Source organism: Dermochelys coriacea, chromosome 2, assembly GCF_009764565.3.
Source record: "Dermochelys coriacea isolate rDerCor1 chromosome 2, rDerCor1.pri.v4, whole genome shotgun sequence".
Taxonomy (NCBI): domain Eukaryota; kingdom Metazoa; phylum Chordata; order Testudines; family Dermochelyidae; genus Dermochelys; species Dermochelys coriacea.
The window spans coordinates 78,648,037-78,668,597 of record NC_050069.1 but is presented as its reverse complement, the minus strand read 5'-3'; the positions used below and the strand labels follow the sequence as shown (position 1 = coordinate 78,668,597).

General features: G+C 39.7%; 1 protein-coding gene across 2 annotated transcripts in view; it reads right to left on the bottom strand.

Moving 5' to 3' along the window:
- Positions 1–20,561, bottom strand: part of DSC1 (desmocollin 1) — a 42,599-nt gene that overhangs the window by 17,968 nt on the left and 4,070 nt on the right. For both annotated transcript variants that reach the window (XM_038391884.2, XM_038391886.2), the window contains exons 3-9: positions 17,947–18,149; positions 17,309–17,428; positions 15,702–15,857; positions 13,700–13,844; positions 4,170–4,336; positions 1,883–2,017; positions 472–657 (exon numbers count right to left, since the gene is read on the bottom strand). In XM_038391884.2, the coding sequence (XP_038247812.1) occupies positions 472–657; positions 1,883–2,017; positions 4,170–4,336; positions 13,700–13,844; positions 15,702–15,857; positions 17,309–17,428; positions 17,947–18,149 (1,112 nt within the window). The remainder of the gene's footprint in view (positions 1–471; positions 658–1,882; positions 2,018–4,169; positions 4,337–13,699; positions 13,845–15,701; positions 15,858–17,308; positions 17,429–17,946; positions 18,150–20,561) is intronic.

Genomic DNA, 20,561 nt, shown 5'->3' with positions numbered 1-20,561 from the left:
AACTGCTCCACGTAGACTCTGCAGGTGTGAACGAAAAAAGGTACCCAACTTCATGTTGATGTAGTCCTGTTTCAATTAGTGAAAGGCACCATTCCTTGTCAAAACTAGATTAAGCAAAATGTGGAATTTTGGCCTAGCTATTAAAGAATTAAAATGAATTACTCCACTCCCTCTCCAAAAAACATTAGGAAAACTCAAAAAAGGGAAATACACCTAAACATTTTATCAAATCTCACTAAACATGTTGTCCAATTTGCTACAGATTTTCCAGAAAAATTCTACCCAAGAGAAGTATCAGGTGAATTTGTTTGTTCAATTTGGGAAGGAAGCAGAGCCAAAATCCAAACGATAATTAAGTGTTATTAACTAACCAGAATTTATAGCTACAACAAAAAAGTGAAAACTAGATTTGTTTTTTAACAAACAAAACAAAAACCCAGACTTTTGGCTGATGTTTTCATCTTTGCTTACCTTAACAACACATAATACCCCTTCATTTGTTCTTCCATCTGTTGTAATAGCAAAACGATCATCTTCATTTCCTTTTACAATGCTGAATCTACAGTTCCAGGCAGGTGAGTTAGGCTCATCCTTGTCCAAACAAGGAATTCTCAGTATTTCCACATTCACTTGGTTTTCCTGTACTTTTGTTTCATACTAAAATAAATAATTAATTATCTATTGTTTAAATTAAATAAATATAAAATACAGTATTACGTAGTTCAGGAAAGAAAGTTATATTGTGTTTAAATGCAAGGCCTTAAATCCAATGGCCAGTGTAAAGCTTTACTCATGAGGTTTTGGTTCTTGGGTTTGTTTATTTGTTTTTCTATAAGTGAAACATTAAGCATCCCTTTCTGTGACTGTAGGTGAAATTCTCTGGTTGAAATCTTAGTTCCATTGACTTCACTTGGGCCAGGATTTCATCCAGAGAATTTCACCTTCCCCAAAAGGAATACTTAATGCATTGCTTAGAGAACAAACAAAAACATAAAACCTCACTACAGCAGTTTTATAGTTTAAACTGCTACCAAAGTGACATGAGATAAACCAGAAAAAGACACTCTTGTACCAGAATAAGAGAGTGTCCTTTGTGAGGAGTTATACCAATATAACTATAGCAGCTTAAATTCGTTCTTTTCCTTATACCAGTATAACTTCCTATGTAGGCAAGCCCTTAGATGGTCTGGTTGGATGACTGGGACAATCCCGTCGGAGATGATAAATAAATAAATAAATAAATAAATAAATAAATAAATAAATAAATAAATAAATAGACTTCCCATCTAGGCCCTGTAATAAAAAGATAGTTGAGAAATATGGTATTTGGAGATCAGGGACACAGGAAAAGGGATAAACAGTCTGGGAGAGTCACTCTCGGAGAAACAAACAGGGTCCCGACTGTATCCTAAGGGATCCTTGGTTTCCTGGGAAAAAAAATGTATATTGGGACTGTTCCTTTCCTGTAATTCCATAGGAAAACCCATCTAAATTTAGTTTGTAATAAAGCATAAGATTAGATGAGAGTAAATATGCATGTATACTATTTATTGTTTTGAACCAGTTTTATCTAATGCTTTGTTCCGTTTGCTAATAAATATACTTCTTGTAAAAAGGCTGTTGGTCAACATACACCACTGATCAGAAGGCTGTCCAAAGAAAGGATCAAGCAGGTGCCTGAACTCTCTGGTACAATACCCTGTCTTTGTTTCAAGAGGCCCGATGATTCTGCCCTAAGGGTGGGAAAATTGCAAGATTCCACTCCAAAACAGGTAAGGGTATGAGGCCTAACACCTCAAGGTGTACACTCAGAATCCAGAAAGGGACAGAGGTGCAATCAACCCCACAATTGTGACAGTGGCATAATAACAAATACACTTACAGATGAATGGCCACAACATGGGGCATTGTCATTTACATCTTCAATGTTAATGACAACAGTTCCTGTATTGCACAAACCGAAAGGCTGACCTGCCATATCTCGTACTTCAATTAGCACTATATGTTTGCCTGTTATCTGAAAACGAACATAAAAAAATGGTTACAGATAAAACTTTCACATTCATGTAACAGTATGTCACTTTTATTGTAGAATTAAATGCTTTACTTCCCTCCCCTTCTTTCTAAAGATACGTTAAACATGTAATTATTTTCTAGGATAAAAGAAATAAGACAACCAGCTTTTTGCATAGAAAAAACAGGGAAACACACAAGTAAAATATTTTTCAGCGGCTAAGCAGCACACAGAGCTCAAAGTTTTACTAGAAACCTATTAGTCATGTTGAACGCCAGAGAAGGATCTCTAGAACGTCCTACTCCCACAATTGTCTCCTCTTTCCTATATTACATTACACACACACACACACACACACACACACACAGGTGGCAGCCAGGCCTTCCCCATCACCTGCACACCTGGGAAAAGCAGCAAGGAGTTCTACATAGTCTGATACACTACTGTCAGGGGGTAGTGGGAAAGTTTCCCATATACTATGCTATCTCTTCCTGGGTCTTCTGATGCTGAAGAGCCCACTCTCTTCTCCAACTACTCATGGATGGAGAAAAACAAAGATGCTTCCTTCAGTGCCTTTTTTAGTTCCATAATCTTGTGCTGACCTCTCTCATGCTACATCTTTAGTAAAAAGGTGGAAATGCTCCTGTGATCACTCTTGATATGATAAGGCATGCTTGTCAGCAAGGTCTGACAATGCAGGAGCAGCACTCTTACACATCCAAATAGGATCATTGAGGGGAGGGGAAAAAAAAGCATTAAACTGGACAATAATTTGAGTCACAGCAATAAGATGCCTAACACCACCTGAGAGAGACGGGCTCTGGTAGATTAGGGCTCCCTAGAATTGCTGGGCTAAATTTGGTTTATTGGGAAGAGGGTATAACTTTGCTTCATAAACTCTTCAAATTCATCTGTAGGAAATAAGTGATGGTACTCTACTCTCAAGATTCACTTTCCATGGCCATCACCCCAATATTTCTCATTCACAATACCCACAATCTCAACATTATTCTTTTTTTAAGGCTTTGTCTACACTGGGAAAATTGATGGGCATAGCTATTTCACAATATCCCTCTGTATGGACGTTGCAGCCTTCTTTAATATAGTCCACTCCTAAGCCCCACTGCTCTGTTTCTTCATTCTTTGTTGCTTGCCTAGGAACCCGCTGCTCCCTTTGCAAGTGGCACAGTCAAGTGATGCCAACAAGGTACTTCAGAGATTGGACCAGCAAAGCAAAATTGACACTCTCACATTGGGTCAGGGAAGCAGAAAAAAGTTCAGATTCCAGTTCATCTGTAAAAAGAAAAGGAGTACTTGTGGCATCTTAGAGACTAACAAATTTATTTGAGCATAAGCTTTCGTGAGCTACAGCTCACTTCATCCGATGCATTCAGTGGAAAATACAGTGGGGAGATTTATATACACACACAGAGAACATGAAACAATGGGTTTTTATCATGCACACTGTAAGGAGAGTGATCCCTTAAGATGAGCCATCACCAGCAGGAGGTGGGGGGGGAAGGAGGAAAACCTTCATGGTGACAAGCATGAACTGCTTGTAACTGCTGAAAATGGCCCACCTTGCTTGTCACCATGAAAGGTTTTCCTCCTTCTCCACCCCCCCCACCCCCCGCTGGTGATGGCTCATCTTAAGTGATCACTCTCCTTACAGTGTGCATGATAAAAACCCATTGTTTCATGTTCTCTCTCTCTGTGTGTGTGTGTGTGTGTGTGTGTGTGTGTGTGTGTGTGTGTGTGTGTGTGTGTGTGTGTGTGTGTGTGTGTGTGTGTGTGTGTGTGTATAAAATCTCCCCACTGTATTTTCCACTACATGCATCCGACGAAGTGAGCTGTAGCTCACGAAAGCTTATGCTCAAATAAATTTGCTAGTCTCTAATAAATTTGCTAGTCTCTAAGGTGCCACAAGTACTCCTTTTCTTTTTGCGAATACAGACTAACACGGCTGCTACTCTGAAACAGTTCATCTGTGTTTTCCCCAAGCTATGGGAGAATCTTGCTTCTAAATCATTAGAGACCATTTGAAACCATATATGGTGCCTCTCTAGTCTCATTAAAATCTTGCATACTTCTCTGTATATATCTGCTCACAGAATTGTGAAGTGAAGTTAAATATAATGCTGTAGATAAAAGTTACCTCTCTATCCAGTTGTGATGTTAGTGTGGTAATTACACCTGATTCGTGGTGAACAGAAAACATTTTGGGTAATGGCGGTTGTTCTGCTACAATTCGATATCTCAGGGTAGTGTGCAGAGTATAAGGTTCATCTCTGTCTTCTGCAATGACTTTTCCAACTACTGTACCTATATATACACACAACATTATCAATTTTAAATTCCAAAAATCCCCCAAGTAACAGTTTCAAACTAATTATTTGGTACTTATTTATACATAAGATAGAAACACACAAGTGTTGCTTCTTTACATGATGTGACAAGTTGGGGGAATCAGTGTACTATTTCTGATTGTGTGTGTGCGCACGCACGCGCATCTTTATCCAGCTACAGACTTCATTTTGAATGTGTTGCTTGTTTGCCTTCTCTTTTATACTTCTACCTCCATGTTGGGCTGGAATTCCAAGGGGGTAGTGGTATGGGGCTAAAACAGAGACACATTAAGTCTGTATGGTCCACTAATCAAAAGGAAGCCTTCTAAACAATAGGCTAGTTCCTACCCAGGACAACTGCTTTAATTAAGTCTGGTCATCGGAGGCTGATCAGGGAGTCACCTATCAAAGGGAGAGCAGGGACACAGAAGAGACCAGAGACTCCATATTCTGGATGAGAAGCCATGTGTAGGAAAGTGGAGGGGAGGGGGAAGGAAGAGGAAGGATCCTAGACTCCCTAGAATATTCTGCCCAAAGCCAAAGCCTTCACCAGAGTGGTAAGGAAACTGAGAAAGGAAAAATGCATACAAATGTTTATTACAGTGGAACCCCAATTATCTAACTGGAACCAGGGCCAGATCGGATAACCAAAAATCCAGATAAACTGGAGAATGGATAGCCGGGGCTTCTGCTGTCATCCTAGGGTGGACAACAACACAAGCCCCAGCTGCCTGGGGTGGATGACGGCCCTGTGTGGCTCAGTTAATAAGGAGAACCAGATAACAGATGCTCAAGTAAATGGGGTTCTACTGTATTTTGTCTAGATCTGTGTACATCTCTCAGGCTATACAAAAAAGAGTAATAATGTTTAGAAACCTGTGAAAAGGCTGTCGGTCTGTTCTGACTATCACATATCCTTGAAATCGTAAACTGTAAACCAGAAGGCTCACCCCTTCGGTGGAATTCTGGGAAATGTGCCTGAGCCACTAGTGACGGTTGGAAGACAGAGCACTAGTTTCAGGCCTAGGCAATTGGACTGCCAAGAGAGGTATCAGACACAAAAGGTCTATATCTGAGAGTGCATGCTGAGAGGTCCAAAGCCCAGGATGATACCTGAACTCTCCCCAGCACCAGCACAGTAGGGGGCACATGAGATTCAACATTTGGATACCCTCCCAGCAGCGTGGCAAGCATCCAGTAGGGAGAAGCTTTACCGTATCTGTTTACTATAAAAAACAAGACCTGAATCATATTGAAAACCTCAGGAAAAGTGTAAATTTGTATTTTCTATTTCTGAGCATTTGCCTAATTATTTTTAAATCTCTGTTTATGACTGCCGTCAGACAGATGAGACGCACAAAATAGATAAATAGGGTCTTTAACAGAAATACAAAGGATCAAATTTGAATGAATGATTTGTATCTGAACAGCCCAAACATTCCTGAAAAGCTTTAAATATATCCAAATTATTTCTTCCATGGAATACTGTAATCTGATTTATCCATTTACTGAGGATTAAATTCTGATACTCCCAATGCACTCTACTCCATGCATAGTCCTGCTGATATTCAAAGGTCTAGACTGTAACCTCATAATCTGCCTGATATAAGAATAGAGGAAGCTGAACTTCCTCAGGAGCAGAGTGGAGAATGAAACATGACTCAGTCACAACTCCATCCCTTCCCCACTATTATTCTGGGCAGAGAGTAAGTTAATTCATCCCCTTTTTGTGAAGCAATTTATACCCCTACCCTGTGCTCCTGGCCAGTAAGGAGAAGAAGAAGCGGCAGAGCCAGGGTTCTTTCCATTCCTTGTCCCTTCCTGTCCATTCGCTTGAAGTAGACTGTTGCAGGTAATTAGGTCCCTGTTCTCCTTATGACTAGACCTTAAATAATCTAACAGTGAGATCCTAAATTGTGAATACAGGTGGCAGAATCTAACCCTTACTTTCCTGTTCAAGAAAACAGCAATTTTCACAAATTCACCCCCAGAGTAACTTCCACTGAAGTTACACTAACAGTGAATATTGCCTTTGTGTTTGGCTCCAATTCTCCTCCTACTGAAGGCAACAGAAGTGTTACTATAGATGTTGGTGGGAGAAGGAACATGCTCTGTGGATGCATGGCCTTTATGTAACTTTGAGAGAGAGAGAGAAAAAAAACACATCTAACAGTAACTAATGGTAAAATTTTGCCCCTTCAAAAGGAGGACAGGTAAGTAAGATCAATAGATCTTATGCTATAAGGGCAGCATAATGTAGAATGTATTTTGCTTTGTTTTTTAGGATGAGAGAAGACAGCCCAGGGCAAAAAAAGGGTCCTATATCTATTATTCTGGCAAATATGGTCAGTGTTTAATGTATACCTATTGTACTCCTGTGTGTGTTCATTCTATATTTAAGTATTTTTGTATACATCTTGCACTTCATTCTAGGTATTCAGCCCAGAAGTGACTTTAAAACCCACTTCTAAATCAGATATAATGTGGACAATAATACTTGGACTAAGAATCAACCAATATGAAGAAAAAAATGCTATAAAAAGTTTACAACTCTTATTTTGCATACTCAAATTGGGTGAAGAATCTGAGTTATCTATGTCTTTATAAGTTGGCTAAACATTAGCCACAGTGAAGTCATGTGACTATTCCCAGGCTTAAAATAACTATGTTCCCAAATGTTTGCAGGATCCAGGGCTCAAATTTGTCATTCCTGCATGAAATGATCATTCCCCCGCCCCATGAATTGAATGGTCTCTATAAGAGTTTGAGATACCACAAAATGAATTTTTAACACAAGTCCAAAAGTTTATACTTGTGGCTTTCAAAGTAAACCTGCATTGTCAATTCCAAACATTGACCCTGTGATAGGAACAAAAGGTGGTATTTCACAATTCTGAGTTTTTGAGCAATTATCTTTGCACATTATGGCTAAAAGGCCCCATTTACATAAAATACGTGCACAATTTTTAAGCTAAGGGCCGGGGAAAAGCTGAGCGGTGCAGAGGAGCACATGATTCATACAGATGTCTCTTAGGGCAGGATTTATTAAAGGGAATTTTCTATATCCTGGTAAAGAAGACAGGACAGAAGCTGATAAAATACAGGTAGAAAAGAAGCAGTCAAAAGAAACAAACCAAAAAAAAAGTCCCATTCAATTACATCACATGAAGGCAGACAACTAAATAGGGACAAATTTTATAAGGGTTTGTACACAAATGCTAGAAGTCTAAATACTAAGATGGGTGAACTTGAGTGTCTGGTATTAAGTGAGGATATTGATATAACTATGTACCATAGAATCTCCATGAATAGAAATTCCATGCCTGAATAAGACTACTCTAGCAGTAGGAATATACTACCACCCATCTGATCAGAATGGTGACAATGACTGAAATGCTCAGAGAGATTAGAGAAGCTACAAACAAACAAACAAACAAAAGAAAACCCACACAAACAACCCTCCCCCCGACCCTCAATAATAATAGGGGGCTTAAACTATCCTCATATTGACTAGGTGCACATCACCTCAAGATAGGATGCAGAAATGAAGTTTCTAGACATCATTTTGCTTCTTGGAACAGCTAGCCCTGGGGCCCACAAAAAGAGAGGCAACTCTTGATTTAGTCCTAAGTGGTGCACAGGATCTGGTCCAAACGTTGGATCATATTAAAGAAGTTCTGTATTAAAATCACAAATGAGTTTGATTCCCCATAGTTTAAATTCCAGAGTATTACTAATTAAGAGGTCTTTTGGTTTTTGGTACTGTTTCTCTCCCTGTGTGTGTGAAACTTGCAAGCTGCTAATTGTGTTAGTACATTCTAAGACAGTCTGTTCTCAAAGCAATCCTTTGTAACAACAACTACTCACACAGAGAGAGACTCCAAGCAATACTCTGTAACAACAGAAACAGCACCCAGAGACTCCCCGCCCTTCTGTTGTATTCATCTTGCTTTGTTAAGAATTGTAATTAAAATAGAGATAGAGGATGTATGTGGATGGATGCTTGGTGTGAATAATAACTGAATGATCAGGGGAGGTGCCAGCCTAAGAATCCAGTGTCCATCAGCTGAAATCCAGTGTCCATCAAGTGGAAATAACCAGAGGACCCCTGGAGGGCAGACTGGAATCCACCCAACAGCCTTAAGGATGGGAGAACCAAAGAACAAAATAACATCTGGCAGCACGGAGCCATCAGGAATGTGCTATCTGCTGATTGATTCAGCAACAGCATGATGAAGCAATTCCCATAGACTGGCATAGGAAGAAATTCCTATAAAAATGGGACTCTAGAAAGTGAGAACTTTGGGTCTGATTCTGCAAACCAACTTCCAGGAGCATCAGACAAGACCCTGCTCCCTCCTCATGTCCAGGCCACCTGGCCAGTGGCTTGGCATGAGCAACTCTAAGGCTGGTACCTATGATAACCTTGCAGAACCTGTGTGTGTGTGTGTGTGTGTGTGTGTGTGTGTGTGTGTGTGTGTGTGTGTGTGTGTGTGTGTGTGTGTGTGTGTGTGTGTGTGTGTGTGTAAATATGAGATTGAATGGAATGTTATAGCTTACTATGATTCTTTCTGTATTCACAATAAATGTGGTATTTTGCCTTTTCCCCTTTAATAAGATCCTGCTGGTTTTTATATTTTATTTTATTGGTATAACACAAGAAGTGAATATAGCTGAACCGCTCAGTAGTGATCATAATGTAATTACATTTAACATCCTTGTAGGCCAGAAAATACCAAAGAAACCCACCACAGCAGCTTTTAACTTCAAAAAGGGGAGCTACACAAAAACGAGGAAGCTAGTTAAACAGAAATTAAAAGGAACAGTCACAAGAGTGAAAGGCCTGCAACCTACATGGAAATTTTTAGTTTGAGCCTCTGTTGTGGTGGTTTTAAAATGTGAACAGTAAGAGGACCAAAAATATGCCACCAGGGCTAAACAGAGTAAAAGTAGCAGTTACAAAACAACAACAACAACAACAACAAAAGACATCCTTTAAAAATTGCAAAAAGAAAAGGAGTACTTGTGGCACCTTAGAGACTAACAAATTTATTAGAGCATAAGCTTTCGTGAGCTACAGCTCACTTCATCGGATGCATTTGGTGGAAAAAACAGAGGAGAGATTTATATACACACACACACAGAGAACATGAAACAATGGGTTTATCATACACACTGTAAGGAGAGTGATCACTTAAGATAAGCCATCACCAACAGCAGGGGGGGGAAGGAGGAAAACCTTTCATGGTGACAAGGAGGTAGGCTAATTCCAGCAGTTAACAAGAATATCAGAGGAACAGTGGGGGGTGGGGTGGGGTGGGGGGGAGAAATACCATGGGGAAATAGTTTTACTTTGTGTAATGACTCATCCATTCCCAGTCTCTATTCAAGCCTAAGTTAATTGTATCCAGTTTGCAAATTAATTCCAATTCAGCAGTCTCTCCTTGGAGTCTGTTTTTGAAGCTTTTTTGTTGAAGTATAGCCACTCTTAGGTCTGTGATCGAGTGACCAGAGAGATTGAAGTGTTCTCCAACTGGTTTTTGAATGTTATAATTCTTGACGTCTGATTTGTGTCCATTCATTCTTTTACGTAGAGACTGTCCAGTTTGGCCAATGTACATGGCAGAGGGGCATTGCTGGCACATGATGGCATATATCACATTGGTAGATGCGCAGGTGAACGAGCCTCTGATAGTGTGGCTGATGTGATTAGGCCCTATGATGGTATCCCCTGAATAGATATGTGGACAGAGTTGGCAACGGGCTTTGTTGCAAGGATAGGTTCCTGGGTTAGTGGTTCTGTTGTGTGGTGTGTGGTTGCTGGTGAGTATTTGCTTCAGATTGGGGGGCTGTCTGTAAGCAAGGACTGGTCTGTCTCCCAAGATCTGAGAGAGCGATGGCTCATCCTTCAGGATAGGTTGTAGATCCTTGATGATGCGTTGGAGAGGTTTTAGTTGGGGGCTGAAGGTGATGGCTAGTGGCGTTCTGTTGTTTTCATTGTTGGGCCTGTCCTGTAGTAGGTGACTTCTGGGTACTCTTCTGGCTCTGTCAATCTGTCAAGATCTCTATCATGCATTCCTACAACTACAATACCCACCTGCTGAAGTGAAGAAACAGATTGACAGAGCCAGAAGAGTACCCAGAAGTCACCTACTACAGGACAGGCCCAACAAAGAAAACAACAGAACGCCACTTGCCATCGCCTTCAGCCCCCAACTAAAACCTCTCCAACGCATCATCAAGGATCTACAACCTATCCTGAAGGACGACCCATCACTCTCACAGATTTTGGGAGACAGACCAGTCCTTGCTTACAGACAGCCCCCCAATCTGAAGCAAATACTCACCAGCAACCACACACCAGAACCACTAACCCAGGAACCTATCCTTGCAACAAAGCCCGTTGCCAACTCTGTCCACATATCTATTCAGGGGATACCATCATAGGACCTAATCACATCAGCCACACTATCAGAGGCTCGTTCACCTGCGCATCTACCAATGTGATATATGCCATCATGTGCCAGCAATGCCCCTCTGCCATGTACATTGGCCAAACTGGACAGTCTCTACGTAAAAGAATGAATGGACACAAATCAGACGTCAAGAATTATAACATTCAAAAACCAGTTGGAGAACACTTCAATCTCTCTGGTCACTCGATCACAGACCTAAGAGTGGCTATCCTTCAACAAAAAAGCTTCAAAAACAGACTCCAACGAGAGACTGCTGAATTGGAATTAATTTGCAAACTGGATACAATTAACTTAGGCTTGAATAGAGACTGGGAATGGATGAGTCATTACACAAAGTAAAACTATTTCCCCATGGTATTTCTCCCTCCCACCCCCCCCCCCACTGTTCCTCTGATATTCTTGTTAACTGCTGGAATTAGCCTACCTGCTTGTCACCATGAAAGGTTTTCCTCCTTCCCCCCCTGCTGTTGGTGATGGCTTATCTTAAGTGATCACTCTCCTTACAGTGTGTATGATAAACCCATTGTTTCATGTTCTCTGTGTGTGTGTGTGTGTGTGTATATAAATCTCTCCTCTGTTTTTTCCACCAAATGCATCCGATGAAGTGAGCTGTAGCTCACGAAAGCTTATGCTCTAATAAATTTGTTAGTCTCTAAGGTGCCACAAGTACTCCTTTTCTTTTTGCGAATACAGACTAACACGGCTGCTACTCTGAAACCTTTAAAAATTGAAAGTTAAATCTTACTGAGGAAAATAGAAAAGACCATAAACTTTGGCAAGTCAAGTGTAAGAGGAAAATTAGGTAAGCAAAAAAAAAAAGAAAAGACACCAAAACAAACGGCAAAAACATTCAAGTACATTAGAAGCAGGAAGCCTGCCAATCAACCAATGGGGCCACTAGATGATTGATGTGCTAAAGATGCACTCTAGCAAGACAAGGCCATTGCAGAGAATTCTTTCCATTGGTCTTCACTGCAGAGAATGTGAGCCATTCTTTTTAAAGTAACAAATATGAGAAGCTGTCACATTGAGGTGTCAATAGAGAAGATTTTGGAACAAACTGATTAAATAATAATAAGTCACCAGGACAGATGATATTCACCCAAGAGTTCTGAAGGAACTCAGATATGAAATTGCAAAACTACAAACTGTGATACATAACTTATCACTTAAATCAGTCTCTGTACTAGATGACTGGAAGGGTAGCTAAACGTTACACCAATTTTAAAGAAGCTCCAGAGGTGATCCTGGCAATTACAGGCCTAACTTCAGCAGCAGGCAAATTGGTTTAAACTATAGTAAAGAGCAATTATCAGACACAGATGAACACAATTTGTTGGGGGAAGAGTCAACACAGCTTTTGTAAAGGGAAATCATGCCTCACTAATCTATTAGAGTTTTTTGTAGGGATCAACAAACATGGACACAGGTGATCCGGTGGATGTAGTGTACTTGGACTTTCAGAAAGCCTTTAACAAGGTTCCTCACCACAGGCTCTTAAGCAAACTAAGCAGTAATGGGACTAGAGGGAAAGTCCTCTCCTGGATCAGTAACTGGTTAAAAGACAAGAAACAAGGGGTAGGAATAAATAGCCAGTTTTGAGAGTGAAGACAAGTAAATAGTTGGTTCTCCCAAGGATCTGTACTGGAACCAGTGATGTTCAACACAGTCATAAATTATCTGGGAAAAAGGGTAAACAGTGAGTTGGCAAAGTTTGCAGATGATACAAAACTACTCGAGAGAGCTGTCAGCTTTGGACTTCACTAAGTGTTACGAAGGGATCTCACAAAACTCGGTGCCTGGGCAACAAAATGACAGATGAAATTCAATGTTGAAATGTGCAAAGTAATGCATACTGGAAAACATTCCACTTAATACATACAAAACGATGAGTTTAAGTTCTCCTCCTGGAGTGGTAAAAGTTATCTTGGCGTCATCATAGATAGTTCTCTAAAAACAACTGCTCAATGCGCAGCAGCTGTCAAAAGAGCTATTAGGAACCATTAGGAAAGGAACTGATCATAAGAGAAAAAATAATGCCACTGTCCATACCTTGAATATTTTGTGCTGGTTGCCACATTTAAAAAAAAAATTATATATATGAAAACATACAGAGATGGGCAACAAAAATGATTAGGGATATGGAACAGCTTGCCAGGGCATTTTGTGAAATGCCAGAAGTATAACTGGGTTAAAAAAAAAAAAAAAGAATTAGACAAATTTATGGAAGATAGGTCCATCAATGACTACTAGCCGAGATGGTCAGGGATGCAGAAGTTGGGACTGGATGATGGGATGGATCACTTGATAATTTCCCTGTTCTGTTTATTCCCTCTAAAGCATCTGGCTCTTGCCACTGTCGGATGACTGGATATAAAGCTAAATGAGCCATTGGTCTGAACCAGTATCACGTTAGATATGCTTCTCGTACTGAGTGCACAGAATCTCTTTCAAGACTATGCCCTATTTTAATTTCTAGTATCTGAAAATCCTCCCTTCACGAAGTACAGTACCATAGCACACTCAGTAAAGTCACTTTTTCCAAAGGCCTGCTGATTTGAGTGTGCATATAATTTGTCCATGTGTACATGGCTAACAAACTATCTGGCATGCATATACAGGTGTGGATATTGCATGCAAATTGGAGCATGTGCAAATTTGAAATAAATTGGAAGTACTTTGGAAATGTAGTTTTCAATATAAAAATATTGAGTTATTCCTACTGAAAAACTGATCAAACATCAGAATTATACACATTCATCATTGTGGTATGTCACTGTTGGAAGTTGATAGCATTTTAGATATTTATTGATCAAAAAATCATAGTACTAAAAAAAAAAAAAAAATCATAAAATTATGCTTACCAGGTTTGCAATGTTCAGGAACAACAAACTCAAAAAGGTCCTGTGTAAAGCATGGGACATTATCATTATCATCTTCTATTCTGATTGTATGCAGCAGTGGTATCTCTGGTGAATATCCATCTGCAGTGGTTGCAAAGCAAATTATCTATAAAAAAGAGAGAAAACCTTAGTTGCCCACTATTCTAGAGCAGGATGAAATATTCCTTTTCAGCCCAGTGGATAACAGGATCTACAGAATAATTTCTGCAAAGCACAGTATGTCAAATATACCCTTTTCATAAGCAGACAAAACATAATAGAAGTAAATGGCTTATGCCTGCAATAGATATTTTGCAGCTACTTGCACATAATAATCTTTCCTTGTTGACCCTGGAGGACAAAGCTGAGCTCTTTCTAGCCATTGGTCTACTGGGTTTCTTTTCCTTTTGTTATTAATGGTTTCTGCTTCAGGACAACATGCTAGAGCTAGACCCAGACAATTTCAGTAACAAATTTGTCTTCAGTCAGATGCAAGAGGAGATGATTGATGTTACAAGCTGGCAGTGGTAGAAGTAATGCATTTAACTGCTTCCCAGCCCCCATGACAACCATTTGCATTATTTTCCACAGTTACACGTGAAAGATTTCCATCCTGGGATCTGAATACACTGAGTAAGAACTTGCATTTGACCCACTGTCAGTCACAAAGAGACCATCCTTAACCAACCTATCTTGTATCCAAGTGTCGCACTTAGTGGTGCTCTCTTGAGCAGAGTGCATCTTTTGGCAAAAGTGGAAACAGAGGAGTGAGCAACCAGTGCAATACTAGCAATTTTGTGTATGGGGACTATGTAGACATAGATGCAAGAACAACAAGCTACAGAATGATTGCTTCAGTTTTACTGAAAGATGCATTCCCTCTGCCTCTGGGGGTAGTGGCAGCACTTTTTGTAGACTTTCCACACTTAATGTTATTTCTATATTCCCCTTAGTGGGCAATCTGAAGCTGCCTTGTCTGACACTTTCCTCCTCACTGTCAAAGTCAGACATACTTGGCAGTTCTACAAATTCCTGTGGTGGAGAGACATTATGTAATTCCATAAGTTTATCTTCTGGCATACCTCCCTCCTCACCCTACAGAGGAACGTTGGCTGACATTAGCACACCACCAGTGTGGCATGCTAGAGAGTGTGCCACAGCAGCATACATTGCCAAAAACAGCAGAGCCAACACTTTGTATAGTTTTGCTTGTTTCTACCTGAGACAACAGTCAGGCAAGTAAAAACAACATGTTTTCAGTACTGTATAGGCAAATGGTGTCCAAACATAGCAAGAGTCTCTGATACTCTTCTAATTACGTGTGTTTGAGGTGCAGAAAGTGAAGAAGCAATGGTAGTAGACATAATTGACCATGTGTTTCTCATTTGCTTTCTTTTCAGTTAAGGCATAAGACTGGCTAACCAACTGCCTAAGAGAAAGGAAGAAGCATATTCACTAAGAAATAAACTGGAGGAAAGCAGAATGAACAAACCAATCTAATGTGCAGTGGAATTATTAGACTGTCTTATTTCTACTATTTCCCTATTGTGTAGGAAAACAATGGAATATTAAAATGTTCCCAACAGTCCATTGGAAGCAGAGCTATCCACTTCTGCCACCTCCTTACACCTCTCAGCCAGTAGAGAGAGCAGTTTACCCATTTAACAAACATTAAAACTGAACAGAACAAGCAAATGCTGCAGAACTAATACAGCTGTCTTGACTATCTTTTTGTCTCATTTTAATTTTACATAGACTTTTTCAAGTCTTCCACCAGAAAAGAAAAAAAGTCTTGTAAAACTAGATCTTCCTTCACTCCCACCACCAATTTCTGTCCTATAAATATCAGGGATACTATTTGGGATAGTTGTCTGAGCACAAATGCATTTTCCTCCCATTCCTGTTAGAACACACCAGTGAAGTACTTTAGCAATAGAATGAAAATACTAATACATTTAATTGTGTATACAATTTAGGCCCTTACCTGAAAGCTTGGATATTGTTCACGGTCTACTGGGCCAGTAGCAAAAATATTCCCAGTTTCTCTCTCTATATAGAACAAACCCTTTGGATCTCTATCAATTCCAGGACCACTTGCAGAGTAATAAATGGTGTAGTTTTGGGCTGTGTCAGACTGGACCTATAAAGAGTAATTTGTTAAACACAGACAAAATAAATCATTAAACACCTTTCTATTTCTGTGTTTTCTGAATTAATGTAAGTGTGAGATAGAAAATAGTGTCACACTTCAGAAAGGATGTATAAAACCCAATTCTTAGGTTCAGGTACTACAGCAGCTCAAACTTTTACACAGAACAGAAAAATGGTCTGCTCTGTGCCAATCTTAACTACCTTTTATTAAATGCACTTGTGAGAAAGGCTGCTAATCCTTCACAAATACCAATGGAAGAAAATCCAGCTTGGAGTAGAGTGCATGGGGAAGAGGAAGATATGAGTAAAATATATTTTGTCTCAGCATCATTAGAGAGACAGAGCTGCCAGGTGTAGCAAAGGTTGCTTAACACTTTTCATTAGAAACCCCTATTTTCAATCACTCAACCATTCTGGTTAACATTTTCTATGTCTGAGATTGACTTTTTAGGCAAAACTGGTTCAGCCATTTATGACTGGAAGTGGTTTCTGGGTTTTTTTGCCACTGTTAGTACCTACTAAAGTTTCTTTCAAGAAATCTAGAACCTTCTTTCTTTGGAGCAGGGACTTGATATTTGGCAAGGGGATAGCGCAGGGGTCAGGGAGATGCCTTTTCTTGTCCTCATAAAAATCCACCCAGATTTCACCCAGTTATAAGCCTCTGAATAGTCGTATTTACACATAAGTAGAGCTTTTTAGAGGAATGCCACTAAAATCTCCAGAAACGCAATAAGCATGCTCCAGCCCCACAGATCTCCATGGCAACTGCAACGAACATGTTTTCAGGCCCCACCTTGTCTCCTACATAGTAGGCAGAGAGCTAGTGCTCCAGACAGAACATAAACACAGCAACAGAATCTCTCCTCTTTCACCTCGGTGAAGTGCTGGGCAAGACTGATGTTAATAACTTTGCACAGTTCACAGCCTTTATTATTGAGTGAAACCTCACACTTCTACTTTACTAGGCATGCAAATAGCATTCTCTCTCCTTTACAGACTGGGTAACTGCCTGTGCAACTGCCTGTGCACCCTTAATTTGGCTCTTTATGTATACGCATGGTACAGTCTTCAGTGACATGATCATATTTGTTCTATGGGACCCCAGTATAGACAAAGAATGAGACAAGAAGTTCTGAGAAATAGGACTGGGATTCAGGAGTTGTGTTCTAGACTTACCTCTGCCTCAGACTTCTTATGTGTATGTGGCAAGACTGTAATAATGCATATACACAAAGGGGCTGAATTAATCTTATGATATTTTTCCTGAAAAGCAGTTACTAAGGATTCACCGTTGCTTTTCTAAAACAATAATTTAGTTGGTTTTCTTCACTTTTTTGCTAAGATGCCATCTGAATCTAAAGGCAATGGCTTACAGTATTTTGTACTGGTCACATAGGTAAGTAACTTACATTATAAAAATAGCTGGTGTATAAAATGTACCTGTTGAATTTGCATTGGAAAAGGTCCTAGAGAGTTCTCCATCATAGAGGATGGGATAGGAGCCCACCTTCTTTTGGTTCGCCTGAGGACTGTATCTCTAGTACGTCTTACCTTATGCGTCTGCATTTAGAAGACCAAAAGAAATCATTAAATAAAGATTTATATTCTTGTTTGTTTGCTTCCCCTCATTTTTCCCCCTCACAGATTTTTCAGAACTCCCTCCAAATCTTAAGGAGCAGTTTTTGCTCTTTTAAATCCTCTTTTTCACCATTCTACTTAATCCTGGTGTCTTGAGAATTCTTCAGCCCCGTGCACCACTCATTATTTTAATACTTCCTATCAATATACAATGCTCATGAAGTTTTTTTAATTGCTTAAAATTTGCTTTTATAAAATCTTAACGCCCTTGATGAAGGTCATAATTTCCAGCCTTTGCCACCTCAAGAAGGAGTCCTGAAAATTTGAAACCTATGCATTTATTAGGTATTGCTAAATTAGAAGTACACAATTACTATACAATAGCTATGCCTGATCATTTTAAGAGTTATAAACAACTTTTACATAATGAGAAGCCAAACTGTAAAAAGACAGTTTCCAAAAAATAAAAAGTAAAATGTCTGTATCAATTATGAGCCTACTTTTTCTTGATGAGCTAGCAAATTGACAAGTATCTTCTTTTCTTCACGTCTTTGAATGTCCTTGAGTAATATGGTAAAAGTCTTTTCTTCAGAAGATAAAGAAATGATATTTGTTGTATACACAGAACCATCTTCTAGAATTCTAAAGTCAGGATCGCTTGAACTGATATGTTCTGCGGACTTAAGGCACTCTTTCAGATTTACTGTAAGAAAGAAATTTCAAAGATTCTCTCAAGTCACAAAAGAAATGTTTTTAAACTTACATGCCTAAAGTTTGGTTTATATTTATGCACCTATGTAAAAGTGGCCCGATTTCAAGTCAAAGTCCTTAGCACCTCTAAAGATTAGACTACTTTTATTTAAGAATATAGAGCCCAGCTTCTGAACAAGTTTACATTCATGTTGCACATCTATTCATTCGTTAAGCACATTAGGCCATTTGCCAAAGGATACTTGGCCATAGTGAGTACTTTACATAGACACTGTCAGAATAGGGGCAAAAACAAGTTTAATTTGGTGACTAATATTTCCCAAAGTCATATAATTCTTCTTGTGTATTTTTTGCCCCCCAAAGTGCTTACCTTCCCTAAAAGAGTGCCATCACCCATGTACATAAAAAATTCTGCTACAAAACAATGGGTGAAATCTTTTCTCCATTGAAGTCACTGGCAAGATTCCGACACACTTCAATGGGACCAGGATTTTTTCCAGTATGGGCAGATGATGGCAGACAAACATTCATTAAAACAGATTCCATCTCAGTGTTTCCTAAGTATAACCACTGAGGGGGTAATCTGACAGTGTTCCTTTCTCTTCTTAAAAAGAACTTGCCTTACTGTTGAATGTTCAAACATTATTATAGAGCATTTCAGCAAATATCACCCCTTATTGGTCAGCATTCAAGACATCATGGAATTTTCCTTCAAAGAATGGTCTGCTAATGGCACTGCTTTCCCATAAGTGAGCACTTGAATATGAATTCTACTTCTGAGGCAAGGTAAGTCAGCATTATTCCTAGTACTGAACAGCTCGGTGTATCGTTATATCCAGTAGGATATTAAAATCATATAGAACTTAGCAATTGTGGGGAAAATCCTTGCTTATTTTACTATTGTGCTACGAGTCACCAGTTGTATTACAACAAAAAAAGACATCCTTTCTCAATAAAATATTAAGGGACAGCATTCAGGCTACCATGGCATGGATAAATGTTTGCAGACAAACAAATAGATGCATTGTATAAAATTCTTCCATTCTTCATGTGTGGTTAAAACTTTTGAAATATTCTTCAATAAAGTGAAATTAAATGAATTACTTTCATATTCATTCAAGTTAAAATAAGATACATACCCACCTCCCTCATACAAAATACACAATGATCAGTTGCACAGATTTTCATTATAAAAAACCTGACATTGAAGGTTAGCTTCTCCATTGCATGTCCTTTTTATTCACCCTCATTTTAAAGGTAGTCTTGATTAATAAACTCTCAGACTATGATGGGATAAAAATCTACTGTTCCTTCAGTAGAGACTATGGCCACTACCATGGACCATGGTCCAAAACTGTGCTAATACTGGTATAAGACAGCCTCAGATTCAGCTCTCAGAGGATCTCCATTGTGTGGGAAGACCCTCAGGTGGCACAGATCCTCTGTAGCAACTCCTACATCAGACCTTTCCCAAATGCTGCCACAGAAGACTAATCTGGAAAAAGAGGGCGTTGTCTGGGTTTCCCTAATCCCCATCAAATTGCTCAAACTTGGGCTGCTCAACCCAGTCCAGAACAGGCCTGAGGATTGAGGAACTTCTCTCCCGAATGCTGCACTAAATACTTCATAGCCACAGCTGAGGATTTGGCCATATGTGATTTCACTGCTTATACATCAGTGACACAGGAAAAATCTGTTTTTGGTTGTTTTTTTAAGACAACCCAAATTAAATACTATAGGGCTCTACCAAATTCACGGTCCATTTTGGTCAATTTCACAGTCATAGGATTTTAAAAGTTGTAAATTTTCCTGATTTCATCCATTTAAATCTGAAATTTCATGGTGTTGTAATAGTAGGGGTCCTGACCCAAAAAGGAGAGGGGGGGGGGGTGGGCACTTCAAGGTTATTGTAGGGCTGAGGGGGAGGGGTTGCGGTACTGCTACCCTTACTTCTGCATTGCTGCTGGCAGCGGCGCTGCCTGTAGAGCGGGACGACTAGAGAGTGGTGGTTGCTGTTCAGGAGTCCAGCTCTGAAGGCAGAGCCGCTGCCAGCAGCAGCGCAGAAGAAAGAATGGCATGGTATGGTATTGCCACCCTTACTTCTGTGCTGCTGCCTGCAGAGCTGGGCCCTCGTCAGTAGCCACTTCTCTCCGGCTGCCCAGCTCTGAAGACAGCACAGAAGTAAGGGAAACAATACTATGATCCCCCCGCAACTCCACTTTAGGTCAGGACACCCAATTAGAGAAACACTGGTCTCCTCCATGAAATGTGTACAGTATAGGGTAAAAGCACACAAGAGACCAGATTTCACGGGGCAAGACCAAATTTCACAGTCTGTGACATGTTTTTTATGGCTGTGAATTTGGTAAGGCCCTAACTACAGAAAAATGTATCTCTTTTATGT